At 36.0% G+C, this 24,163-nt stretch overlaps 1 protein-coding gene across 2 annotated transcripts; it reads left to right on the top strand.

Annotated features, from left to right (window-relative positions):
* The first annotated feature begins 75 nt into the window (after positions 1–75).
* On the top strand, positions 76–23,670 carry LOC117332693 (E3 ubiquitin-protein ligase TRIM39-like). 2 transcript variants are annotated; one of them, XM_033891694.1, is made up of 3 exons: positions 76–200; positions 2,402–4,108; positions 19,759–23,670. In XM_033891694.1, exon 2 carries the CDS (start codon positions 2,412–2,414, stop codon positions 3,693–3,695), a length of 1,284 nt encoding a protein of 427 aa, XP_033747585.1. In that variant the 5' UTR covers positions 76–200; positions 2,402–2,411; the 3' UTR covers positions 3,696–4,108; positions 19,759–23,670. The 2 variants fall into 2 exon arrangements, with proteins under 2 accessions (XP_033747585.1, XP_033747584.1); XM_033891693.1 differs by lacking the exon at positions 19,759–23,670 and adding an exon at positions 4,417–6,354.
* Positions 23,671–24,163: the final 493 nt, after the last annotated feature.

The raw sequence follows: 24,163 nt of genomic DNA, 5'->3' as shown, positions 1-24,163 counted from the left end.
ATACTAAATTAGGTAGGCATCAGTTATGTTGTTTATTTTGTAACATACTTCCTTGAATGTTACTTTCAAGAAGAAGTTATGTCCCTTCAGTCATCACGTGACGATCGCTTGACAGGTGTGGTTTCGTGTCAGAAAATAGACGTGTATTGTTAAATTTAAGCAACAAAAGTGACCAATTTCACTGTAGTCTTTCATCCAAGGTATGGTTTATATTGTACTCCTTATAATAACTTTTTTCTTTTATTTTCAACAGGTTGGAGTTTTAACGATTTTAATATTTAATACTGCGTCTACCAAAACCGAAAGTACTTTTACTGAGTTGGCAATGAGTACCAAAATATATTAAACTACGTATTCAATGTCATATTCAATACTGTCCGAAACATCATGGTTATATGTTTTTAGTATAAGTTAATTAAACTATGTTCTTTATTCATAATACTATGTCTTTAAATTGATGACAACGATGGCGTGTATAAATATCCTGATATATCGGCAATGTCGGGATACACTTCTTCCTTTATTAATTACAGGTGTAGGAAAAATTCTTGGTACATTATATAATAAAGAAAATTCCTTAATTTTAACCACCAACTCATGCGATATACCGGTGGAAATTTCCACATTATTTTCGTTTAGCTAACGCGGACGCGGTTATCCGGATGACTGCATCCATTACATTATTATAAATAGCTCAGTTAAACACCGTCTATGCAGACGGCCTAGATAATTAATGATATGCAATTCATCCACTAAAGATACCTTAACAAACTAGCAAGCCTTGCATAATAATATTTTTACAGTAAAGCTTGTTTGATTTATTGCCGCAGGTATAAGCATTACCACAGTGTATGAAAGGAATTGTACGCTGGTTGTTGGAGCCCTTTATCGAAGAGAAAAGGGACTTGATAGATGTAGATGTTACACCACCTAGGATTATAAACATGTTCGTCAAACAATCATCTAAGCATTCTGTATCATAATGTACGTCACTTGAGAACATTTGCCCCCAAAATATGCAGCTTTCTTTGAATAAGTGGTCGGTAAACATTGATGTTCGTCAAGAATTGTCAGATATCGCTTCATATTCTCTGTCCTTATTTCACATATAAAGCGATGAAATATACGATTTTACTGCCCTTGTAACATAAATTTTACAGATATACGCTATATTGTCCAGTTCTATTAGGTAAAATATTTTTGCAATATATTTATTTGTATCAGTATTTAGGTTATATAAGTGTACAACCAATTTGGTCGGTTTTTATATACATTGGCAAAATAGTAATTGAAAAACACGATTTTGGTAGATATGACTGAGCACAGTTTCTGTGTGCCTGCGAGGCATGTTGGATATTTTTTTCCGTCGACTAGCGTCGTCGGTTTGTACATGTACATCTTTTCACTACTATTTTCCACATCAATTTGTAACTTAATAAGGGACTTTAACATAATAGATTACATATCAAGAACGTACTCTCCATGCCAATATACCATTATTTTGCTTGAGTTAAGGCCGTTTGCACATAGACATTTTTCTTAACTTTTTTTCAATACTAATATTTTACCGCTTCCTTATCAATTTGTAACGTAGCATGTGGATTTATCATAATTGATTACACTCATAAGTAATAACCCCGTATCAATACTCTATATTTTTGCTGATATTACGGTCCTTTGCACTTAGGGAATTTTCCTAGATAACTTCGTACTGTTTTTCACTACCGCTTACTACATCAATTTGTAGCCTTTGTCATCATTGAATACAGTTTGATTTTGAACCTTACGAGAATAAAGAATAGGGTCTTGAGATTTCAAAAATAAAAAAATATACACTCGTGGTATAAATAGAAAAATGTAGGATTCCAAGAGTAAAAAATGCGGGAATTGCCAGGTGGGGGTTCCCCTGTCCACTTTAAATAGCAGGGTCACTGTCTTCAAAGTACTGGTGTGCTTTTATGTGCTATTAAACTTATGCAATAACATCATTTTTCTGGTTGGGAAATATTCAAACTTTAATTTGATATAAATTTCACTATATTTGAATTTCAAATGAGCGATTGGGGATGGGGTCATTGGTAATAACATATAGTGAAATGAAATATAGTTGTGTGAGGCATAAAGTAACGATCCTTTCATACACTGTGTTATCTCCCTTTAGGTGTTCCTCTAAATAAACCTGTATTAATTTGATAGAATGTGACATTTAACATTCAATATTATTAAAATAGGAAATAATATACATGATTTTTATAGAATAAGCTTATCTGAATGAAACTGACTTTAGTGCATATTTCATTTCAAACATATTTTATTGATCAATCAATGGGGATTAAGCAACATGCATAGCCTATATAAGCTCATATGAAAGTGCATATGAAAGCATTCTTTCTCTTTACAGGTCGAGAAACATGTCCTCAAGGAAGAAAAAGGACTACACGAAACTGCTGTCAATAACAGAATGCGGTATATGTAGCTTGGAATTATCTGATCCTCGGCGAATTGAATGTGGACACATTTTTTGCCTTCATTGTCTTCGTAAACATGTCGACAGCATGACATCTTGCCCGACTTGCAAGCGACGTATGCAGCCAAAATCAGGGAATGTTGAAAACTATCCTGTTGCCATGGAAATAGTACACCTGCTGCAGTCTCTACAAAAGGTCGCAAGTTACAGTGACATTGTAGACGAAGACGAAACAACGGAAGATGTGGATAAAGAGGAAGATCAGTATGAGGATGTTGATGCTGATCAAGACAAGGGAATGCCTCCACCACCGCGGACCATTGAGTCGAATGAAGTATGCGATATTCATCGAGAGAATTTAAAGTTTGTTTGTGAGACTTGCGATGATGAACTCATTTGTGCCAAATGCATCATGCATTCTACACACAAGAAACTAGAGATATCCCAGCATACGAAACATCTCGAACAACTGCTAGATCAACAAAAACATAATTTGCTTAAGCGACAAAAAGATGACAAAGCAGAAGAGGAAAAACTGCAGGATATGATCGAAAAGCAATTTGAACAAAAGGAAGCGATAAAGGATGAGATAGAAGAAATCGCCGAGGAAATGTTTACAGAAATTCACAGGAAAAAAGAAGAAATGCTTCAACCTATTGAGGTAAAAGCAGATGAGTACGTTAAACAACTGACGGAGAGGCAGGAGCACATCAAAGATAGGTTATCCGAATTCAACCATGTTAGCAATAGAATAGGAAAACTCTCCAATGACGGTACAACAGACTTCTGCAGAAAGGCGAAAAGGTTAGTGAAACAAGCTGACATAGCACTGCGAGTAGAAAACAAACCTCTACCCCAATACCAGACCATTGACTTCACAAGGAATAAAACAGCTATAGACGATCTGTCGAAACTTCAGTTAGGAGATGTAAAGATCCGAGAGGTATTGATAGATCTGGCCGAGACATACGATGCATCAGATTTCAGTGGATTTCAGGAGCCTTCCTCTGAAGATTCACGTTCCTTCAAACCCCCACCACCTCCCGTAAGACCGAAACCGAAGAAACAGGAGTACTTAAACGTTAATAGAGAAGAATCTGTGGGTCCCTACAGGAACCTGAGCAATCCTTCTTATCCACACACTTCCCCGCCAATACCTCCACGATCTGAGATTCCAGATCAAATCCCCCTACAGCTGGTAAAGAAGAGACCATTTATTACGACATAGATGGATCTATATACGATAACACTATGAAAAAAGCAAAACCTCAACCGATTCTGCATGAGGAGAAAGATCACGAGAAGCAAGGTCCATTCATTCCACCAGCAGCTGCAGCAGCACCACCCCCATAACCACCATTTTCAGGATCATTTCGAAATCCGTCTCGGTAGCAACCGACAACCATGCTTTTCCACAGAGACTGATATATCGTGTATTTCTCCCATTCCGGCCATCTGGTTTCACTGTTGTGCAAGGTATTTTAGGACCTTACTACGCTTTTGTCACTGACGATCACAATGTCAAACTTTTCAGGCAGAATGGAGATTTCCACAGGACGATCTTGGATCTGACCAATCCGTTTGATGTCGCAAGTCAACAACACGGGGAATCCTTGACTCCATTGTACATCACAGACGAAGGTAAATTGATTTATTCACAGAAGGTTGCAGTGGTTACATATTCGTTGCAGCTTTATATAAATATGTTAATAAGAAATGATTAATTATTGTTAAATATTATTCTTTCGAAATATTGATTGACATATATCACTGGTAATCTAAATCACACAGAAGGTGATCAAAGTCAATCAGTTGTATTTACATTGTGTTTATTAAACCTCAGCCTAAAAAAATCTTTTCGCAAGAACTTATTGATGGCAATTGTCTTACTTCACATTTTATAAATTCATAACAATTTCAGTTTGCATTAACACGAACTTTTATTGCAGGGAAACGAATTGGTGATGGAAGTATTCGAGTATATTCTCCCGACGGACAGTTCCAGAAAGTGTTGGTTGAAAAACTCAAGAAACCTCGAGGAATATCCATTTCACGTGTGGGACTCATATACGTATGTGACGAAGCAAATATCCTTGTGCTGTGTCCAACGACAGGGAAAAGGAAGAGGGTCATTTCTAGTATCGGGAGAGATCCTCTTTTTGTACTTCCGATGTATGTTATGGTGAGTGCCACAGGAAAGATTCTCGTCTCTGATGTTGGTTCCCGAGAACTTAAAATCCACGACGAAACTCGAAAGTATACCGACAAATTCAAACCTGATGGAGGCGACGAAGATATCTACACGAGCTTCAGTCCTGGGATGTGTTCGGAAGATTCCTCCTCGAATTACTACGTCGTCGACCAGGAAAGGAATATGCTGTATATGTTACGCGGAGGGGGCAGGTCAGAGGAACTGGAACTGCCAGAAAAAATTAAAGGTCACGACGGAATACCAACCGCTGTAGCCTTCGAACATGATACTGGGAACATTGTGGTGTTTTAATACTTTTGTATATAGCAGCATATACACAGTTTAGTTTAAGATTATCAAACGTGTAGCTGCAGATGGACCCAAAGGACAAGATGGAATACCAATATCGTTGTGATGTATGGATAGCAACAACAGAGGTCAACATCACATCAATGGCCATGGTTTAATGTCTAATGCCATATTCTTTAGTAAGTGTGCTGTTTTAACAGTAATATGTTATGGAAAAAACAAATGCCTTTGAATCTATTATAGATTGTACAATTCACTTGTACATTATATTATAGGGATGTTGAAACTGGTCCAGTAGAGTCCAGGATATGGTGTTCAATTTAGCAAATTTTATCTGTATACGAATAAAATAGTGAATTGAAATTAATATCAATAAGTATCCAATGATTTCAATGTAGTTGAACGGAAACACCTTTCAGAATATAAAAATGTCCGTTACATTTTTTCTATAATCCAATAAAAAAAAAAAAATGATTTGGACGTTGTACATTCCTGTCCGGATAATGACATTTCTTTCGACCAATTTTGAGGTTCTCAAACCGTCTTCTATGTATAAACACTGGGTCTGTAGCATTTCTGACGATTACTAGAAGGACTTCACTCTCAATTTGGTTATATAAGTTACAAATATGGTCTGTATATCTGGTGTAATTGCTAGCCGAATTGATAGACGGAAATATTATATATATATATATATATATACAATATGTATTATGTTATACTCAACAGTTACTAACTTTTAAACTTTATTGAGACTTTTTATCTTTTTTCGATATTTTGTTTTTTCTTTCATTCTTAGTTTAGTTTTTTCCCCTAATTCAAATTTAAATATGATTCTCATCACCGGAAAATATATAACAGTATCAAATATACATCTGATTTTATTATTCCGGTTGACATATTCAATTAAGTTTTTAAAAAAATCGAATCATAGAAAGGTTCAATTTGGGACCAAGCAAAATGTTCGATACATCGAGAAAATCGAATCAACAAGTTCGAATCATAAAGATTTGGCTGTATATGAGGAGCAGTAGGAATCTTCTTTTATCTAATTATCAATTTAACATTTCTGTACGAAGTGTCACCTTAGTGATAAAAACTGAAGGTCGTTAAAGCGAAATTCCAGCAGTATCAAGGGAAAGATACTAATATGAAAAATCAGAAGTTGTAGCAGAAATTAGTACATACGGAAAAATAAAGAGAAAATCACTAAAAATATGTATTAGATACAAAACTAAATCTCTTTTATATCTAACAACCAGTTATTTTACATTTATTAAACTGTATATTATATTCTTTAGTTTGCTGGAGTTTGAGTTGATATTTTTATTCAAGTTTGGCAAAGAATCTTGTCGAACAAATGACAATAAACACATTAATCATTAAATAAGGTGTTGAGTCATTCTTGAGAAGCTCACGTAATCAAATCACGAGAAGGGCCTAAAAATATCCACTGCAAAGTCATGATATCGCAATACTTAAGATGAAATGTGACATGACGTTTTCCAATCTAATTAATATCTAGATTTTCACTCTCACTCCGTTATATAAACATCTAACAACATCCCATAAGGAGTCACGTCAGGGTGACCTTTTGGATTAACCAATCAAATGAGCGAACTGGCATGACTAGAGTGTATAGCTTGCATAATCTGTAAATTTGTTTCAAGTCACTTCGTCCCACGAAGCATATAGCTATAGACATGCTGTGTCGAAATTGTTTGCTTGAATGACATCGACAAATTGACAATTCGCCCTAAAAGTAAAATACACATATCACAAAGGTCATCAGAACGTGACCCCTTATGGGTTGTTGTTAGATTTTCATGTAACGGAGTGAGAATGAGGATCTATATTTCAATTAAATTGGACGTTATCTGACTTATAATTCTGTTCTCTAGCTCTGATATTTAATATACTTTAAATATTCATACATATATATATATATATGTTAGATACAATCTTTATGTATTTTTGTTACACAACCAATGGATGTTTATACGTGACGTTTCGAACATAACGATGAAAGAACGAGGTGCACAACAAAAGTTGAGCAGATACGAATCTTTCATGATTTAACCAGCTGACAAGGATAAAGCCACAGTCGTCATGAACAAGAATGGCTATGAGGCCAAGGTCATGACAATGCTACAGGACAACGAGACATACGAAAAGATGACTATGAGGTCAAGGTCATGACAATGCAACAGGACAGCGAGACATACGAAAAGATGACTATGAGGTCAAGGTCATGACAATGCAACAGGACAACGAAACGTACAATAACCTGCAGACTAACCTAACACAAAAATTCAAAAAGCGTCTAGTAGCCATTCTGATAAAACTGATACAAGACAACAAGATAACTGAAGGCCAATACAGATACCTGAAGCCCACAGAACACCCTTAAAATGTACTGTAAACCCAAGATACACAAACAGGGAAACCCCCGTGAGACATATTATGAACTACATTGGCTCCATTGCGTACAATGTTTCTTGGTTAGCAGACCTTCTGAGACCGCTTTTAGGTAAATCAGAACACTGTGCGAACATTGTAAAACATAAGCTGAAGGCTATGTCTTCAATTATGATCCAGGAAGATGAAGAATTCATTTTTCACACGATGTTTTCTCTTTTTTCACCAACACATCCATTCACGATTCAATTAAAACATTCAGAAGCGCATAGAATTGGACAGATTATGACAGAAGAATACAAACCTCCAGAGTCAGGACATCATGGGATTGCTGAAGTTTGTGCTTACACCAACATATTGTAGTTTCCGACGCAACAGTTAAAAGCAACGCTTCGGCTCTGAAAATGTAGGACAAGGTTTTCGGCAAGGGGGTGGGGTGATTTAACACCCTTATCGAGTTCATATATTTTAGATATTTGATAATATAATATTATAGAATTTGTCAGCAGATAACGATTAATACATCTCAACATCAAATGTGAATATGTGACGTCTCTTTGGTTTGGTGTGGTAATAACAGCTAATATGAAGAAATCATACAGACACATCAGGGAAGAACATATATACACGATGTCTCATAATGACGATACAACCCTAATTCGATTATTTCTATTGTTTGGTTTGGTTTATTTTGTGTAACTTTAGGACGTGCCTGGTTTTGGAGGTAGAGGAAAGCCGTAGTACCCGCACAAAAACCACAGACCTACGGCAGTACCAGGCGCCTGCTCAAATGGGTTTCGATCTCGCAACCCAGATGTGGAGGGCTAGTGATAAAGTGTCGAGACACCTCAACCACTCGGCCACCGCGGCCCCATGTTTCGACTTTATATTGCAACTTTATGAAATAAAGAGGGGTTTCATCTATATATTATGTTCAATTATCAGTTAACGTTTTATTTTGTTGATGAAATTATAAATCCTACACAGCACAAGGTAAATTGCGTTAATCCCTCATTTGTCAAAAAATCATATTAAATTGTCATAACTTTATTATGTATAATTATCAACATGCACATGATAAGCCTAAGTCACACCATGTCATCGATATGTCGTTATATCAAGCATCGAATAACCTACATGAACAATATATCATTAACTATCGGCTGTGTGTTAAGAAAGCATAGAACTCGAAGCAGCTTGGCTTAAATCAACCGATTACATTTAGCTAGAAACTGGTTGGGATCCTCTTATAAAATAAAGAGGAAAACATAAAGTTATGAAAAATTCGTAAAATCATTCATAATAAGTGTCCTTTCTACTTACAACCTAAAGCTCTTTGGATTATTTTACTAGATTATGAATAATATGGCCACAGCTTCCAGCATATGCCCCGAGGGTGTATTTACATTCTATCCTTACCCCCTGACCGCCTGTGTAGTTCATTCAGGGTAACTTTCTTAGCCGTCAATACGTTTTTTATACAAATTGCTCTCTTAGATTAATCAAATCGTCATTTGGAAGTCTGAGTAACATGTATCGAAACTCCACACCTGAAAATGTAAAAACTGTACAAGGGCCAACCGGTTTTTTCCTCGGCTAAAGAAACTCCAAAAATGTAAAGCTTTCCTGAAACAATATTGTTTGGTTACACTGATTTGTGTTAGCTACGACGCCGATAACAAAATCATCTAAAAGGAATAACAGCGATGACTTGATTGACAATTTCATGCATTTTAAAAAAAGGGTGCCAGTTTTTCAAATATAAGGCAGCTTATACTTGCTCCCATTGGTAAACATTTGAAATGATAGTGAAAGCCCTCTACCTGAAAACAATGAAGATCAACATTACTGGTGGAATGGGCAGTGGACGAAATGCTGACTTGATGCCTAACTTACCGAGGAGAGTCCTGGACATAAATTGTGTATCATATCTATAGCATCATATTAACTTTGATATTTAGCATAATTTTAAGTTTCATTGATTAAATAATTGACAAAAATATTCTCTGGATAGGAGTGGGATGAAAAACTCAATCACCGTCTTTCGTAACTATTCTTTCAAAGCAATACATTGCCAACCGTCTCCTGGCAACAGCTTGGTTTTTGAAGCCCGTCACATTGTTTCTGACCCACCATTAAAGCGAATTCGATATTCGTTCGTACCACTGCACATGTTCACACAGAGACAGATATTTCCACGGCTCTGACAGCCATCGCTAAAGGTGAAATACAGCGTCTTGCTACCACACATTCACCAAACACATGTACTATTGCTAGCAAAAGCGACTCTGTCTCGCGTTTGATTAGAAACTTTTTTAGTCCCCGTGTCTACCACTAATCCAGTCAACACAAGGACATCTCGTCGTCAATAAATAAGTCCTCATTCACATTTACAGGATGTCTTTCCAGCAGTAATTAAACAATAGCTCGACCATGACTGATAACACTTTTTTTGGGTTCGGGCTGCAACAGTCACAGAGATAGATAAATTAAAAGGTTCTATCGGGATAATTATATATTTAATGTTATTTGTGCTTTGTTACTTTGTTTTTGATGGGAAACAAAACTATATGATTAGTTCTTGCGGATGAGAAAATGATAATGTTAGTGCATTTGCTTGACCATCCAGCTGGCGCACCTCGGATGCTATATAGATAGCAAATGCTAGTCATTGCCCAAATGCAAATTTAAGGAATACACTACCCGACTGTATTAAACAACAGCCATCTTTGATTGCGTCAAACGTTATATACGCATATCTGAAAGCGGCCTTCGCTATCATCTTTCATATCAATAAGCAACATGTGGAGCTGCTATCATTATGACATTGTAGTCAACATACGAGTATCTCTATCAATCTGCAATGCAGTACGTTGTTATTTTTCTATATTCTTTCACTTGCCCTTTCCCCTACGATTGTTCTTATTTTAATTGTTGTAAAAATTAGATATATTTTTGTAAATACAGTGTACTTGTTTTATAATGCATATTATATATAATTTATGTTATAAAAATGATTCACACTTCCTTTCTAAAACGACATTCCTCTGTAACATTTCCGGTGTGCTCTATGCCACTTTTAACTCGCCCTCTCCAACGATCATGCTCCCCGACAGACAGTTGCTAAAGGGACCAAATAACCAAATCATCAATAGATTGTGTGTTTTCCCCGTTTGAGCAGAAGATTTAATAGGAAGGTAGGAAGGTGAATGCATCGGGGCGTACTGATTGGATATTCAGGTGAGAGAAGTTTCGAAAGTTTTATGTGGGGGGAGGGAAGGGGGTGGGGGTGGGGGTGGGGGTGGGGGTGGGGGGGGGGGGGGGGGGGGTTACATATGTTTTATGATTGTGAACGCTTTGATCACCTTAATCAAACAAATCCACAGATTACAAATACACTAAAATTATTAACGGGTACAATTTTATGCTATTTCACGTATCAAATAACCTACCTAATTTAGACTACAATGTAATGATTAAAATAATACCAGAACTGTCATCTTCACGTCTGTTTATTCTGCGTATCTTGCATTAATCATTTACTATTATTAACTATTACCATTAAATAATAAGGAATTTCTAAGGTTATCTAATTTGTTACACACTTCCTCGTAGTTTAGTTTCAAGGAGAAGTTATTTCCCTTTGGACATCACGTGACGACGACAGTTTGGCCGGCTATGGCTTAGTGTCAGAAAGAAGGTGCGTTCTGTTGTGATTAAGCAACAAAAGACAACCATTTCACTGTAATCAGCATTGTCTTTCAACCAAGGTATGACTTCTATACTACTCTATATAGGATTTAAAGATATCTTTTGTTTTCAACACGTACGAGTTTATAAGATTTAGATTTAGATATTCAATACTGCGTCTACCAAAACCGAAAGTACTTATTGTTACTGAGTTGTCAATAGATACCAAAATATATCAAGACAGTAGCGTTTTCTATGTCATATTCAATACTGTCCTGAATGTTATGGTTACATGTTTTGAGTTTTTAGTCTAACAAACGATATATCGTATACATGATACTATGTCTTTAAATTGATGACAACGATGATGAGTATGAAGATCCCAATAAAATCCAGCAAAATCAGAAGACACTTATTCCTTAATAAATTAATGGTGAAGTAAAATGCTAGAAGATAACATAATCAAAAGATTTCTTTAATCGAAATCACCAGATCAGGAGATATCCCAAAGGTAAATTCCACAATGTCTTTGTCTAGCTACCCACGGCGCTTTGATTTGGACGACTGCATCCATTAAAATATTTCATTTATATTTAGATCAGTTAAACACCGTCTATATAGGCGACCTGGGTGTTTAAATTATATGGAAGTTATACACTATAGACACCTTTTAACCACAAGCAAGCCTTGCATAATAACGTTAAAAATTACATTGTTCTTTTGGTAAAGGAGTTCTTATTGCCCCAAGTTAAAGCATTATTCACAGTGTATGAACGGAACTGTACGCTGGTCGTTAGAGGAGTTTATCGAAGCGAACAGAGATTTGGTAGATTTTGGCTAGTAATATTTTGTGTTACATCACCTAGGATTGTATGCATTTTCGTCAAACAAAAATCTAATTCTGTGGCCCATAAATGTATTACATGGCATGTGATTTATCATATTTGATGACAGATTCAGTTTAACCCCATGTCAATATTTCCTTTGTGCTGCAGTTATGGCCCTCTGATTTTTTTTCTGAATACATTCTTTGAAGTTCTTAATTTACTACAGATAGTCTTATCAATTTGAACTTACAGACCCGTGTACGTTCGCAGTTCCGATTTAAGCGTAGCGTTTCCGTAGCACTTCCGTAGCATTACCGTATCACTTCCGTACCATTTCCGTATCACTACCGTAGCATTACCGTAGCATTTCCGTAGCACTCCCGTAGCATTACCGTACCATTTCCGTAGCATTTCCGTAGCGTTTGCGTCCACTTACCGTAGCATTACCGTAGCATTTGCGTTTACCTATTTTCACTCGCTGACCGTCTCATAACCGTTCGGTAGAAAATTTTGCGGAGTGTATTTTTTATCGAAACGAAATTTAGTTAAATATACTTACCGAACGTCACTAAAGCATAGTAGCGACAGCAAATAATTTAATAAGGAGGTGAGAATTAAATATATATGGTTATACATCTTTCTGTATCTTTGTTTAGAAAAAATAACACTCTCACAAAAAACAAGTCAAGTCACATGGTCCATCGATCTTAGTGTGATTAAAAAATGGCGGATCCTAGTATAGTAGTCGACGCATTACGATGGAAACGAAGATGAAGATCGTGTCAAATAAAAAATATTTCCTTTACTGTGCTATAGTCAAACCTTTAAAACAGTTCCATGTAATATGCACTGGTCAGGCTACATGTATAGGGTACAAATGGTCCAGACAGTATCACACAGGTAAACTAGGGTAGTTAGACTTAATTGTCAGCGATGATACAAACAACACAGCATGTTGTACACTGGTCAACTAAAGGTACGGTATTCTGTGGACCAAGTGATACTAGGTGTGAAAGGTAGAACAATAAGAGATAATTATGACCTACAGGTAAGGCTATAGACTGCTTCATAAAACTTGGCTTCCAACATTAATGAGAATGTCATCGTGATCTACGGAGTTATTCATTATTTATTTCAGTTTTAAAACCCAAAGGTCTAATCACAAAATTGATAACACATGATAAAATCAGAGACCGTATAAATGTGATATATATTTCTCTCGGTAAAACTACGACAGGAAATTCAAATCTATATCTTCGGATCATATGTGATATATACATGTATGTATGTATCTGATAAAGTATAACAAGAGTAAATTCATTACAAAGTAAGAGCAAATACGGTATATAAAGTGCATACACATGTGAAATAGAACTGATGTCCTAAATAGAAATCATCCAGATAATCAAGTTAGTCTTGTTATGAACAGTAAAAAAGAGACTTAATTCTGAAAACAAATCTTCGTCCGACATAAATCTCTCAAGTGAGACGTTAAAAAACTGTCAGGAATATGACAAACGTAGTTTTAATCAATTAGGACTCTTTTAAGAACATTACAATTTCTTACAATAATCCAGAATTTACAGGGATAAAGCAGGGTTGAGCTACTCGACCTAGTCAAAAAAAGATATGGAACTAAAAAGTTAAATTATCCTGTACAAGTTCGATCAAGCAGGTTATGTAAAGATTTGAATAAAAATATATGTATTAATGCCTACATACCAGACTAGGTAAGTTGAATTGTGTACAAAACATGTGATATAGACTATGATCGTTTAATTTTGATTTAAAACACGTAAAAGATGTAAAAGAGAGGGTGAATCATTTGAATCGCGTAGTTTAAGGACTGATATTATACAGATATTTTTTGTATCATCACACTAACATCATCGTCAAAGTTGGAATAGCAAAAACTTTTCTTCGTGGCAACGTTGCTTTACTTTCATTAAGAAACACATCCGCTGCTAGTTTGATAGAATTTTATAATTATTGGTATGCACAAAAAAATATTTGCTTTAGTGTGTTTTCTAAAATTGTTATTTTGTAAAAAAAAAAATAGAAAAAGAAAAAAAAAAAATAACACACACACCCTCACACATATACACAGATTTAAATAACAGTCATACAAGACACTGGTTAATACTTCTATTATAAAAAGCATACATTTGTAATTTAAACTCTTGAGATGGTGATGGTTTCATGATATATGTAACTTAATAAATTTCGATTTTTACTGTGAATATCTAAGATTTGTTATAAGTAGCCTCTATAAAATCATTGTTGTATAAGTCATATTCAACTTGACATTTTCATATTTTCTTTCATGAAAGTAAGAACAGGCTACTGCTATAGTTTAAACTTACTCAGGTGTAAAATTTGACATGTTGGCCAGGTAATACAGGTAAATTTCTGTATGTTGGCTAAGTGAGAATAAGCCATAATTGGACCCCGGGGGGTTAATTGGGGACAGGTCACCTGGCCAGGTATACCACGTGCCAGACATAAAAGAGCTAGACTGATCGGCATCTTACAGGTATGTCCTTTGTGATAATAAGTTTAAAAAAACTATTGTGCACTAATTATACGTTTACTTCAGTACCTTAAATCTCGTGCACTCCTCACTTCTCCTAGGGTGCAAAGGTTAACTGATTGTCACTCAACTGTAGTTGTAGTCCATTAATAAATATTTTCAGAGTGTTATCCATTATCACGTAAACATACAGAGTCTGCTCCATTGCAGACGTGTGATATCAGAGACATATATATGTCTCTGGTGATATACACGTATCTGATTGCACATGTACATTGTATAGTCTTAAGTATATAATTATTGATGTTTTGTTTTTAGTTTTTATCCCTCCCCATGCAGCCAGAATTTCCTCTGATCCGACATCAGACTTTTAAACAAATCGTCAATGCTTACACACCATTAATATTACCAGTGATTGTTATATACAGACTTGCCAGGCATGTACATGTACTTGACTTAATTGTCCCCCTTACTTGTTGCCATGGGTACTAATCCCCCTCCCCACCACCATCAACTTCACCTGATGGCCATGGATATACACTTGATTAGGAGTCACCGGGCTCAGGTGTGTAAGTCATAACCACACCTGGTCAGTTTCTCCTTTTTACAATTAGCCCTAGGCGGGTCTATTCATTGCCTGGTCAATCTGTGTTCAGAATTCTTGATCTGTTTACCTGTACCTAAATTAACACTTTGATACAAGTTTTACAATTCAATTAGTTTATTACTTAAACCTTAGGGTTTATCAGTACAAATGCGGTGAATAAATGCAATGAAAATATAAATAAATACATAAAAACAAAACGATAAAGTTCGGACACACAGAGACAACACATACGCGACCGCAGCGCTAGTGTAGAGAGTGATTTTATTTTAAAATTAAATACTATCGTCTTTTGTTGCCGAGAATAATAAATTATGACCTTAATATTTCAGGTTTCTAAAAGTTGTACAAATTCTCGCAAACTGAGGTTTTCTATAGTAGTACAGTTTGATAAAACGTTCTTCCACTTCCCGATACAACATTCACTCCATCAGACACCTTTCACTGTCGTTTCTACGAGTTCGCTTCGTCTAGGATCCGCTTTTTATAAGAACCAGATAATTTATTCAGAAACGGTCGATTATTTGTGAGCGTCAACCGTAGCATTTCCGTAGCATTACCGTAGCACTTCCGTAGCATTACCGTACCATTTCCGTACCATTTCCGTAGCATTATCGTACCATTTCCGTACCATTTCCGTAGCATTACCGTAGCATTTCCGTAGCATTTCCGTAGCGTTTGCGTTTAAGACGGAACAGCGAACGTACACGGGTCTGTAGTATATGGATTTATCACAGGATTTATTAAATTGATAAGTCGGAACCCCAATATTCCAATTTTAATGGAGTTATAGCCCTTTGCACCAAGAACATTTTATAGATACAGTCAACATTAGATGGTTTGGTCCCCAAACACTCATTCAGTCGGTTGCATCTGGGTTGAAATATCGGCCCGAAACCCGGGTGGTCACCTGTTTACTGACACCACGCAACACAATTTGGAAAAGTGTTAGTATTAGTTGAACAAATGACCTGACTCATGAACATATGTAGTGAACGTGTTATAATTTGCCGCCTTGATGTGAGTGCAATTTATAGCAATATTATGATGGAAGAGCGAGCGAGTAAATTCCATTCGACTTTTAATTAGGCTACGCTGTTGTATATACACTTTGAGGTAAGTCTGTAATGATAAACAATTACAACTAAGACATATAGTTGCGCACATGTGATCACACGCATTGATGCCGGACAAGGTATGACGTCCGTTAAAGTAATAACAGAGCACGAGGTCTTGGCCATTTAATTTATTTATTCAGTCAGTCTACAGCTCTACTGTATAAAAGTCTTCTTGAAATCCGGAGGAGTCTGCAAATGAATTGTTACAGTCTGAAACAATCTGAACAGATAAAGGTGTAAGGTCGCAAAGCACTTACCACGAGTGACACTCAAATAGGTGAAATAGAGCCATGACACCTGACGCTTATTGTATCTGTTTTCCGTACTTCTTTGGCTCCCTCTCGATATATCACTTTATAATCTAGCAGGCGGCTTTGTCATTATGAATAACAGTTTGCTTTTGAACCGCATCCAAATTTTACATTGTTGCTAGATTTTTGATCCTTAGAAAACTATCATAATTAATAGTTTGTCCGGTGTTTCTTCATTATTTTCCGCATAAATTTGAAATATTGTTGATGACTTTTAATTTTCATGATGTATTACAAATCAAGTTTGAATCTTGTATCACTATTTATATTCCATGTTTTGCTTGCCAATTCAATTAAAAGGGGGTGAAAACGACCTTCCATTTCTAATATTCTTTATAATATATGCTTTTTCTACCCTATATCTGGATTCTTCATTCAAACATTCTGGGCTAGGTGGTCGGGTGACACAGTGGTAAAACGCTTGTCTTTCATCTAGGCGGACGTGGATATGTTGGGGGTAACCTTCCGGACTATGTTGGGTTTTTCTGTAGATAATCTGGTTTCCTCCCAAACAAAGACCCGTTACGTTGTGCTTCCATCCGGGTCAACAAGCGTGGTGAAATATGTTGATATAACTTCTTTCACAATAACTGTAAAATAAATAAAGTTGACATATCTTGGCTAGAAGAATGCTTTGTGGTGGAAGTAATAATTCTGGTTTTGTCCCGAAGCAAAAAGCGAAAATCGACATATTCGAAATAACATATTGTGGATGCAAAAACTAAGTTACTAATCACTACGATTTTCTATTCAGTAGGCAAGGTGAACGTCACCATTCATAATTCAGTATGTGTCCAACTGGAAAACTACGAGAACTAACATGTGCGCTCGCTTCGATAAGCGTACTATCGACAAGCATAACGGTTCCTTTCATACACTGCGTTGCGTATTTAGATAAATTAATTCGACTGGATTTTTAAAGGTTTCTCAAAGTAAATATATACCAAATTAAAATAGGGGGAGGGATATACAAGATTTTAAAAGAATCTATTTATTTGGTGCTAAACAGCTGTATCATTTTTCTAGATCGAAATGACTTTAGTGTATGTGAAATAAAAAAAAACATAATTTCTCTCTAACTTTACAGATCGACAAGCATGACTTCACGGAAGAAAAGGGACTACACGAAACTGCTATCAATAACGGAATGCGGCATATGTAACTTGGAGTTATGCGATCCTCGACGAATCGAGTGTGGACACATGTTTTGCCTTCGTTGTCTTCGTAAACATTTGGACAGCGTGGCATCATGCCCGACTTGCAAGCGACATATGCAGCCAAAATCAGGGAACGTTGAAAACTATCCTGTTGCTATGGAAATAGTACAACTGCTGCAGTCTTTACAGAAAGTCGCAAGCCATATTGGAAACGAAGAACATGAAGCGAACGATAAGGATAAGGACGAAGATCAGTATGAGGATGTTGATGCTGATCAAGACGAGTTTGGGTTGCCCCCACAATCGAGTACCAGTGAGTCGAATGAAGTATGCGATATTCATCGAGGGAATTTAACTTTTGTTTGTGAGACTTGCGATGATGAACTCATCTGTGCCAAATGCATCATGCATTCTACACACAAGAAACTAGAGATATCTGAGCATAGGAAACATCTCGAACAACTGCTAGATAAACAAAAACATAATTTGCTTAAGCGGCAAAAAGATGACAAAAAAGAAGAGGAAAAACTGCAGGTTATGATCGAAAAGCAATTTGAACAAAAGGAAGCGATAAAAGATGAGATAGAAGAAATCGCCGAGGAAATGTTTGCAGACATTCACAGGAAAAAAGAAGAAATGCTTCAACCTATCGAGGTAAAAGCAGATGAGTACGTTAAACAACTGACGGAGAGGCAGGAACACATCAAAGATAGGTTATCCGAGTTCAACCATGTTAGCAATAGAATAGGAAAACTCTCCAATGACGGTACATCAGAATTCTGCAGAAAGGCGAAAAGGTTAGTGAAACAAGCTGACATAGCACTACGAGTAGAAAACAATCCTTTACCCAAATACCAGACCATTTACTTCACCGGGAATAAAACAGCTATAGAAGATCTTTCGAAACTTCAGTTAGGAGATGTAGAGATCCGAGAGGCATTGATAGATCTGGACGAGACGTCCGATGATTCAGATTACAGTGCATTAGAGGAGCCTTCCTATGCCGTTCCACGTTCCTCCAAACCCACACCACCTCCCAAAAGACCGAAACTGAAGAAGTATGCAAGCTTTAATGTTGGAGAAGAATCTATGGGTCCCTACAGGAACATTTCGTCTCATCCAAGATCTCCTCCGCCAATCCCTCAACGACCTAAGGTTCGAGATCAAAATCATCCTGCAACTGGTAAAGAAGATGGCATTTATTACTTCTTAGAAGATGAATCTATATACGAAAATAGTTTCAAGAAATCGGAATCTCAACCGACACCAAATGGCGAGAAAGATAATCAGAAGCAAGATCATTTCATTCCATCAGCAGCTGCAGCAGCACCACCACCCCATTACCGCCATTTTCAGGATCATTTCGAAAATCCGTATCGGTAGCAACCGACAACCATGCTTTTCCACAGAGACTGATATATCGTGTATTTCTCCCATTCCGACCATCTGGTTTCACTGTTGTGCAAGGTTCTTTAGGACTTTATTACGCTTTTGTCACCGGTGATCACAATGTCAAACTTTTCAGGCAGAATGGAGATTTCCACAGGACGATCTCAGATCTTACCAATCCTTTTGATGTCGCAAGTCAACAACGCGGGGAATCCTTCACGTCATTGTACGTTACGGACGAAGGTAAATTGATTTATTCACAGAAGTGTCAAATGACAAAAATAATAAGTTTCTTTGAAATAGTCTTTTAATATGTTGATAAGAAATAATTGACAACAATTAAATTGTATAGTTTCGACAAATTGATTCACATATATCACAGTTGGCTACCTAAATCTCATGAAACATAGACAGAATTAATCAGTTGTATTACATTCGGTTCATTAAGCTTTAAGTTTAAAGAAATGATTTTGTTAGAACCCATTGATTGCAATATCAAACTTCAAATTATATTAAATCATAACAATTTCAGTTTGCTCTACCACAAAATGATTAACATATATATCACTGATAATCTAAATCACACATAGGGTGATCAAAGTCAATCAGTTGTGTTTTTATTCAGTTCCTTAAACCTCAGACTAAACATATTCATTTCGCAAGAACCTATTGATGGCAATTGTCTCACGTCATATTATATAAATTCATAACAATTTCAGTTTGCATTAACACAAACTTTTATTGCAGGGAAACGAATTGGTGATGGAAGTATTCGAGTCTATTCTCCCGACGGACAGTTCCAGAAAGTGTTGGTTGGAAAACTCAAGAAACCTCGAGGAATATCCATTTCACGTGTGGGACTCATATACGTATGTGACGAAGCAAATATCCTTGTGCTGTGTCCAACGACAGGAAAAAGGAAGAGGGTAATTTCTAGCATCGGGAGAGATCCTCTTTTTGTACTTCCGATGTATGTTATGGTGAGTGCCACAGGAAAGATCCTCGTTTCTGATGTTGGTACCCGAGAACTTAAAATCCACGACGAAACTCGAAAGTACACCGACATATTCAAACCTGAAGGAGGCGTCGAGAATATCTACACGAGCTTCAGTCCTGGGATGTGTTCGGAGGATTCCTCCTCGAATTACTACGTCATCGACCAGGAAAGGAACATGCTGTATATGTTACGCGGAGGGGGCAGGTCAGAGAAACTGGAACTTCCAGAGAAAATTAAAGGTCACGATGGAATACCAACCGCTGTAGCCTTCGAACATGATACTGGGGACATTGTGGTGTTTTAATACTTTTGTATATACACAGTATAATTCAAGATAAATCAAATGTGTTGCTGCAGAAGGACCCAAAGAGCAGAATAGAATACCGCTATCGCTGTGGTGCATTGATAGCAACCACGAAGGTCAACATCACATCAATGGCATTGATTTAATGTCTAATGGCATATTCTTAAAAAAATGATTGTGGTGTTTCAACAGTAATATATTATGGAAAAACCAACTCCGTTTGAATCTATACATTGTAGAATTCTAAATTATGTGTACATTAAAACTGAAACTGATCCATTAGAGTGCACCATATGGTGTTCACTTTTCGATTTTATCTGTTTTGGAATAATTTTGAATAACATTTATAAAAAGATATCTAATGATTTGGCTAAGTTGAATAATAACACCTTTCAGATATATACATCAACAAAACCTTTTTTTTCCAAAATCGAAAATTAAAAATTTAGAACGTTCTTGAATAGTTGGGCCATTGTACATCCCTATCTGGATTATAGCATATCTTTCGACCAATCTTGAGTTTCTCCAGTCGTCTTCCAAGTGTGAACACTTAAGAGAATAATTGATAGACAAAGACATTTCATATAAAGATAAAATACTAGTAAGTTCATATCCGGTTCAGGACGTATATATAAAGTCCTCTAAACCAGATTCAAAAATACATACAGAGTATTATTATGTATATCATTCAGTTTGACAATTATCTGATAATAGCTCTGTATTTTGAAAAAAAAATGCTTAGTTTTTCCATTGTCTGTCTGTCTTTTTTTTTTTTTTTTTTTCCGAATTTGTCAACGTTATTTGCTGAAGTATCGTATTCTTTCATGTTGATGGAAATTTTAATGAAAAATGGAAAAGAGTTATTCCTTAGCGTGGTTGAAGAGCGTTTTGGGTATATCGTTTCTGACTTTACTCAACGACTGTGTCGTTCAGCGGTGTCTTCCCATAACGCTTCTGCATTGCAGCAATCCTGCTAATGTACTCCATTAACAATTTTACAGTTTTATTATTCTATTATATCTTCTCTTACTTGTTAGTTGATATACTCTCCATTATATACGTGTAATACAAGTGAACAACTTGTGTTATTTAAATTATTTTTATTTGCTGATAGAGTGTTCTGAAATTGTTTGTATATCTGAGTTGTCTCCCTTCCCACGTTGTAAATATGTGGACTCCATAGAACTTGTCAAGCAATAATACCTTAATTGTGCCGACCATAAACGGTTTTTGACGTTATTTTTTGTTAAATCTTTTGTTTGAGGGTGATAATATGTACGTGTTTAATACATTTTGTGTTTATAGCTTTATACATGGCACTGGGATAGTAATCTTCTGCATATAGTTTAATTCAATCAATTTAAGTTACTGTCAAAAAATATTTCTTCTAATGTACATAAATCTATATGAGTGTGGATTACATGTTTTTTTTACTTATTGCTACATTTGACATATCTGTATCTTACACTGTTGGTGTTTCAATTTCAATATGATGTGACTTTCTAACTTCGTAACTATCTTGAGTATTAGAAAACTTACTTTTGCAGTGAAATATTTATGTTGTTGAATTTTTGTGCAGGGTGCATGTTGACATAGTTCAGACGATTTGTAATTATCAGTATGGCTTACGACTGTTAATTAAGAATAAATTGATATGTAAAAATCAGCAATATTCATTTGACGACCAAGGCGATCATGTTACTCGAATATGTTCTCGCCTATATCGATTCCAAAAGATTCAGTGGTTAAATAAGGTCAGGATAGTAACTGTATGCGTTGGTTCAATTCTGGTCACACTAAATTTCGTTTGATCATGATTGGAATTTTAGCATATATTTAGAGCTGTTTACAGATAGTGCAGATAACATGGATTGAGGCTGTGGTGCTGTGCTATATAAACATTGGTTTATGTTTAAATTGCCCAATAGTTGGCATGGTTTGTCTGTGCTGACAGAGATGACATTTTTGCATATCTATGGCACTAAACACATGAAAGAGTGAATATCATAGCAAAAACAGTTTGCTTCATTGTGATAATCGTGCATTAGTATAGGCACTCGATAAATCAATTTCCTGTTCAGTGCATGTGATGTCCTTCATTCAAAAGTCGGCATGAGAGAGGCTAGGACAACAACTCAATTGTTAATGCATTGTCACGTTTCATTGTTCTAGATTTGGGGAATTGACCAGGTTTTCTTGAGCAGTTTCAGAACAAGTTTGATAATCTAATGTCAGCATGACTTTCTCATAATATATCTGAAGCTTACAAATCTGGGGTGGACATATTCAAATAATTGTTTGTTCAAGAGTGTGAACTGCCAAGTATTTGGCCCCTTTTTTTGAGTCACATATTAAACTTTGTCTGGTATATGGCGAACAAATGATTATCCTGTTAATATTCATTTAGCTGGAATTGGTTTCTATGGTAAATGCCCTGCCAATTCAAGTAAGGATTTCATGTTATTGCATAGGCTAATGCGTTAGCCTCAAGATCTTTTTCATGCAGAAGGTAAGCTAGGCAGTCGAACAATTAAATAAGAGAAATTGTCCAATATGTTGGAGGGGACAGAGTGGAATGAAATGGGATTCTGTGCTTTCACATGTGGTCAATGCATAGGAGAGGGGACCCTCCATGTTGCATTGTGAGGCAACTGATTTAATTGAAGTTAGGTCCCTTAATTTAAGGGAGTACATTTGGTACTTCCTCATACAATGGTCATGTGGTCACTACTGCTACCACGTCAAAGATGGCGATGAACACAACTAATCGTTCACGTATCAGATTAAACAGAGACATAGCTAAGCAGGAGTAGGAACGAAGTCTCTGACAACGTCAAGGTGCACTTTAGCATCCTTGGTAACCATATACAGCTCAATTATATATAGAGTGCTATGCCCATAGAGCGTTTTCTATATTGGGGTAAACATTATTCCTTCAATTAACATTTTATTGGTGTTATTCAATTACGGCTGTTCCCTTTTGATGACCACGGTGGTGATGTTGTTCGCTTCGTTCACCATTATATTTTCCTAGTGATGCGCTACAGGACTTCGCTAACAGTACAATGGGGATTCATACTTATAATTTATTTACATATAAGAGATACATATGTATTTACGTATCATTCGATGATCAGTGGATACTTCTTTATCACCGAAGGTCTTCCAGCAATGCAAACAATTTGTATCAATTTTCAGTCAATTAGCGGTTGAGGAAAGGGCAGTCATTTACGCCCTTTTGGTTGATGTGTGGCAGTTATCGACGCCCTTTGATTAATGTGTGTGCAATAATTGACACACTTTCTTATTTTGGCAGTAAGTTACGTCCTCTTAGCGAAATAAACACTGTAGTCATTACTGTGTGTTTTATGTTTTATTTGATAATTTGTATGCATTATTTCACTAAACATTTGGTTAGTATTTCTAGAACTATTTTGAGAATTTTTATTATATTTCATTTATTAAAAACTTTTACTTAATGCGAAAATAGGAGATACTAGAAAAACACACCAAGAAACAAGCAAGAACTCTTTATTTCTAACCACCTGCTAATGTTATATTTATTAAACATTGTCAAATCAAGGGAGACAATTTATCAGTTATCCTCATACTATATAAGTAGCCTCTGGAATGAGAGTTGATTGATATATTTTTACAAGTTTCTCAATAGATCTTTTCGAACAGATGTCAATCATCAACTTCCACATTAATCATCAAATAATGTGTTGAGTCTTTCTTGAGAAGTTGACTATCCAATCGCCAAAAGTACCTAAAAGTAACTGCTAAACTGTTATGACTCACACACGACATTCCAATACTCAAAAAGAAATGTGATATTACGTTATCCGATA

Source organism: Pecten maximus, chromosome 8 (genome assembly GCF_902652985.1).
Source record: "Pecten maximus chromosome 8, xPecMax1.1, whole genome shotgun sequence".
Lineage (NCBI taxonomy): Eukaryota > Metazoa > Mollusca > Bivalvia > Pectinida > Pectinidae > Pecten > Pecten maximus.
The sequence above is the reverse complement of the archived record's forward strand: the minus strand, read 5'-3'. Positions and strand labels throughout refer to the sequence as shown.